Source organism: Lactuca sativa, chromosome 1, assembly GCF_002870075.4.
Source record: "Lactuca sativa cultivar Salinas chromosome 1, Lsat_Salinas_v11, whole genome shotgun sequence".
In the NCBI taxonomy this organism is placed as follows: Eukaryota; Viridiplantae; Streptophyta; class Magnoliopsida; order Asterales; family Asteraceae; genus Lactuca; species Lactuca sativa.
The window spans coordinates 44,888,544-44,893,903 of NC_056623.2; the positions used below are offsets into that span (position 1 = coordinate 44,888,544).

The 5,360-nt window shown below is 34.5% G+C and overlaps 1 protein-coding gene across 1 annotated transcript; it reads right to left on the minus strand.

Moving 5' to 3' along the window:
• Positions 1-860: 860 nt before the first annotated feature.
• Positions 861-4,139, minus strand: LOC111899136 (nuclear transcription factor Y subunit A-3). The gene is made up of 6 exons (XM_023895017.3): positions 3,811-4,139; positions 2,504-2,859; positions 2,040-2,149; positions 1,883-1,954; positions 1,570-1,734; positions 861-1,469 (listed from the first exon to the last, which is right to left on the minus strand). The coding sequence occupies exons 2-6, from the start codon at positions 2,787-2,789 to the stop codon at positions 1,143-1,145; spliced, it is 960 nt and encodes a 319-aa protein (XP_023750785.1). The 5' UTR covers positions 2,790-2,859; positions 3,811-4,139; the 3' UTR covers positions 861-1,142.
• Between the last annotated feature and the right edge of the window lie 1,221 nt (positions 4,140-5,360).

A 5,360-nucleotide genomic window follows, 5' to 3' on the forward strand; every position in this document is an offset into this window, starting at 1 on the left:
TTTCGCTCCCCCATTCCAACTTTTTTGTTCTCTCATTATCTTTGCCCTATGGTTTTGTCGAATTTTACCGTTGAAACCCATGTAAAATGACCATATTACTCCTCTTTTAACATGTCATTGTTTTGTTTACACTGGTGGGCCCTCCCTCAGGAAAATTTATTCAAATTGAAGTGTGTTTTCTAATAGAAGGAATCAAGAACTCTGTTGAGCTATTTTTTAATTGGTTCTAATAGAAAGAAATCAAGAACATTGTTAAACTATGTTTTGATTGGAAATTTGCAATCGTGTAATTAAAGAGAGATGTGCAGATTTTACGAACTTGGAACTTCTGGTGTGCCTTTGGGGATTATTCAAACTCCTTTTGATTGTTGGTAAGCTTCGTTCTTCCATTTTCAAATCAAGGAGGCGTCATTAGTTTCATTTTTGCCCATAAAATCTACTCATAACGAAATCATTCAATATTTTTCAAACATGAAATTCATACAACAGCAATTTATGTTTGCTACGTGAATTCACAAACTGCACTTGTAATTGCCGATGAGAACCTTAAAGGACCGTTAACAGAATCTTCACCACCATCAAGGAGGAAAAACAACAAAAATCCAAGGCCATAAATGTAATTTATTTTAATAATGAAATGATAAAAGAAGGGTAATATGATCATTTTACATGGGTCTTAACAGTAAAAATTAACAGAGTTGGGAAAGACCATGGTGTAAGAAAATACAACCACAAGGCTGCGATGGTGAGAGAAATAATAGACCAGGGTGCAACTTGCACTTATATTACAAAAACAGGGACCATTTTTGTAATTCACCGGTATAGTTTTGTAATCATATTTAGTGAGTTGGATACGCGTATAAAACAAACAAGTTAACTAAAACATAAAGAGTTAAACCGACAACAAAATGTGACAAAGTACTGTGTTTTTCAAATGTAAAAACATACCAATCAGAATCCATAATCAGTCATTTTAAGAGTATTCAATAACTTGATTAAGAACTTGATTCCCTTGTCGCGTGTTGCCAACGAAAACCTAGGAGCTAACAACAGAAAGTAAAGAGCCAAGGATGACTTCCCTTGTGGACCAACAACCCCCCAGATTTCAGGTTGTTGGTTCACCGAGTCTATTTCGCTGTTCATCAACGAAACATGTGGTGGGTTCCACCTAGTATACCATCGGTGTTGGGCCCAACACTCTGTATGGGCCCAACTTGAGGATGGTATACCGGGAACCTAAGTTCTTGATGGTGGAAGAAGCTCTCACCATTGGACACACTAGTAATCTCTGAGCAACCACCACCACCACCACCACTACCGCCGCCGCCACCAGCAGATCCCAAGTCATCTTGTCCACTGATCGGGCCATCCGGTTGGTCTTCTTGTATCTTTTTCATGTTTAAAAACCGACCACCGGGCCCTCGGGCCCGCTTGAGTGCATGCACATGTCTGGATTCATGGAGATACGGCTGTCCAAGTTTTTCCAAAGGGTTAAATAACAACTTTTTTTGCACCTCAAAAATAAATTAATTATTAAAAAAAAAAATCAAAGAAAATTGCAATGGATACCTTGCGTGGTTTTAAAAGCTTGTTTTGGGCCTCCAGTTTGGCCCGATATTGTCTTCTACGAAGAATTGCATTGTATTGTTTGGCGTTGACGTATATGGGTTCATCGTGTGCAAAATCAATAGGTAGTGGCACTCGAGTAGTTGTCATGCTCATTCCTTGAGACATCTGGTGATACGAGAACAATAAGAAGCTTCAATTTTGTAGTACTCAGATAAGATCGATTAAGATATATGTTGTTTATAAACATAATAGAGAAAAAAGAGGTATCGTGATTAATAAATAATAAGATTGAAATTAGTATAGTAGAGCTCACCATAGCTTGTGTGCCATAAGGCGCAAGCAATCCACGATAGTATGGATCAGGGTATAGAAGTGGAATACAAGCCTGAAATTGAAATGGGAAAATCTTTAATCATAAAGATGATCAATATTTTTAATATAAAATAATCAATTGAAAAAAATTCACTTACGTATGGCTGCCTGCGATCAGCTTGAATAGAAAAAGTATAATCCTGAACACCTGTTGGCAAAGCTGACCCAACACTACCTTCTTCACGTGTCACATGAGTTCCATTATACCCTGGTTTAGAGAAGTGGCAAAATGGTAAATATTGGGTATATGAATCTAAAGTGAGATAATAACCATACAATTCCAAAAGCTAAAAAGAATACACTAGCGTGTGTTTGATTTGTAGAATGTTTAGAAGGGAGCAGAATTGGAATCGGAAAGATTGGAACTCGTTTCTAAGTTGTAACCAAACACAGGATTGGAATGGAACCAAATTCTAATTCCGTCCAAATCCCACGCGTCCAACTAACCAGAAGCCCTTGAGCTTTTCAAAATGGATTTTAAATGCTTACAATAGTATTTATAAGTATATATAGATTCAAATTAATATTATTCAACCACATCAATAACAATAGAAACAACTACCTGATTGAATTGAGAACTTGTTTTCTCCATACTGGTAATTTTCTCCAGCACTAGCAACTTCAGGGCAAGATTGACAAGTCGATTGAGTTGATGAAGAATCTTGATCTTGAAACTGAATTTGAAGCCCTAATTGCTTCGTGTTTTGCTGACGTGGCGTTGAAGATCCCATTTTCAAACTTAAGTTATTAGACAAAGTCGATTGTTCAACAAATGACTCGGTACCCGTCCACTGAGACGGGTACCCAACCACACCCAGATCACAATTCTTCTTGAGCAATTCCTGCATGCTTTCAATACTACCAATGGCTTCTAATATGAGTAGCTTTGTATCAAATCAAGGTTATATCGAAGATTACCTGATACAATCATAAAGTTTTCATTATTTCACATGACAAATATAGAAGAATCCAAAAAAGAAAGGCTCAAAATAGTAGTAGAAACTGATTAACTTAAATAAACGAGATAATGTCGAGAATTAGATGCTTATCTTGTACCTATATTCCACTAAAGAAACAAACAATCAATCTTTTGGTCTCCACGTATTAGTGTCTTATTAAAAGCAAATCTAAGAAGTGTTCGGATGTGGGATTTGGAAATGATTATCGGATTATTTCAAATAAAGTTTTATTGTATAGGTTTAGTTGTTTAGGGGTTATAGCTTATAAATATCCAAGAAATGAATATCCGATTCTAATTATTCACGAAATCATTTTCAAATTGCACATGTACATAAGCACTCAAAAATACAAGTTCAATTTAGAGTTAAAAACACGAGCCTTGTTGCCATAACTAACGAAACTTAATCTTGAGCTAGATGCAATCATTTGGGAAGGAAAAAAAAAACTGACAAGATCAACAATAAGAACATTGTAGACGAAATCAAGAATCGAAGAACAACGATACATTAGCAACTATAATATCATTTTCTAGAGGGTTGATTGGGTCCCACAAAATTGTTTGAAGAATGATTAAGAACTAAACAACACAAGGGTGTCTTCAAAGTCAAGATCAAGAACTAAAGACGATGGAATTTTCTAAGAAAGAAAAACATTAACAACAAGAACACAGTCAAAAGGGTTAGATGTGTAAGAATCATAGCCCTAATTTGTTTACTAATCATAAATAAAAATGCCCAGATTGGGAAGGAAAATGAAACATGCAGATTCCAAAAATCAAGAAAACCAAACAGTTTATGAAGATCTTATAAAATCAAAGAGCTAAATCCACATAAAGTCTAACACTGAAAGAAGAACAAGAAAAGGGTTTGAAAGATTAAAGATGCAAAAACATGAAAGAAGAAATTATACCCTTTGTTGGGGAGAATCCGGGCATGCCTCCTTTCCTGAAACTTGGCTCTTTCTCTCTCTCTCTCTCTCCCTTCAACTCTCCTTCTCTCTAGATATATAAATATAAGTGTGTTTGTGTGTGTGAGAGAGAGAAAAAGGGAGTATATATATCTGGTTATAGATTCAGAAAACGACAAAGTGTTTACATCTCCTTCGTTTCAGGGATCCGGCAGCACCATCGGCACTCAACGGTAGTAGTACCCGGAGCTCCGGCGGGTTGTTTTATCATTAAAACTGGTACTTTTTGAAAAGGAATTTGAGTGGGTTTTTGTCGTGTTGTAATGAAGAAGAGTAAAAGATTAAAATTTATAGTCTATGAATCATGCGACTTTTTTTAATTTTTTTCTGTCGCTCTGTATCAGCCGCCCCTATAGGGCTCCGAAAATGTCGCCACGCGTTCATTAAGAGCGTGGTTTTACTCCTCTGCCCCTGCCAATTTTACTTTTACTTTAATCTATCATGTTTAAGAATTTAGAAGAAATCCACGTTTATTTATCTTTTCGTTCGTTGATATCAAAAAAATCTCTTTTTTTATTATTATTATTAGAAGAATTAAATAGATTCATATTTCAATAATTTGTACACTTTTTCCAACTTTAAAATTATCTTCTATGTTTCAGATATTGTACCCTATCCACTAAAATGAAATGTGTACTTGTAATTTTGTTTTCACATGGGATTTTGTCTTTTTCCTCGTTTTCTATGGTAAAATGAGATGGCTCACTGAGTTATGGTATGATTGGATAAACATATTTGACTCGAATTAAAAAATATAAAATATATTATAACAAGTCAATATTTTTTTTATATAAAGTATGAGTGATAAAATGATGATAATTGGAGAGTGGGCTAAACGGATTGTTCGTTTGCACAAGTTAAAATAAGATGGTGAAGTAGGATTTTTTTTTGAGTGTGTAGATGATCATTAAGAATGTATCACTGTTATACTTAATAATTTGATTTTAAATAAAGTAATTTATCATGTTGTATGCATTACAAATATATTTAAAGAAGCATTTTAACATATTACCTTTTGGCTATTTTTTTATTAAAAAAAAAAGTGGGCCAACCTGCCTTTAAAGAAGTTTTGAGAGAAATCAAACTTATATATAAAGAAATGAGTTTAATCAATAATCATCACCTTAACAAGTACAGGTGAACAAAATCTGTTTCGAGTTGGTGTGGCTTTTTCTGTCTTTGATAATACTGTTTTTTGTGAAATCGGTGCGGTTTCGGGCTGATCATGGGTAATCCTTTTTTGGCCTCGGTCAGATCTAGATTAGTACGGTATTACAGTTTTTGTGTTCGGTTTTTCAGCATCTGTTTGTTTTTTCGGTCAAGGTTTAACTTTGTTAGTTCGAATTTGATTTTTGCATTAATATAAAACCCTTAAAAGTTACTAATGACATTATATAACTTATAAAACAAAAACCGGACCAATCTATACAAGAACTACTTCCTTCGACTCCTGATATTTTACGATTGTTTATAAAATAAGAGGTCATAACAAA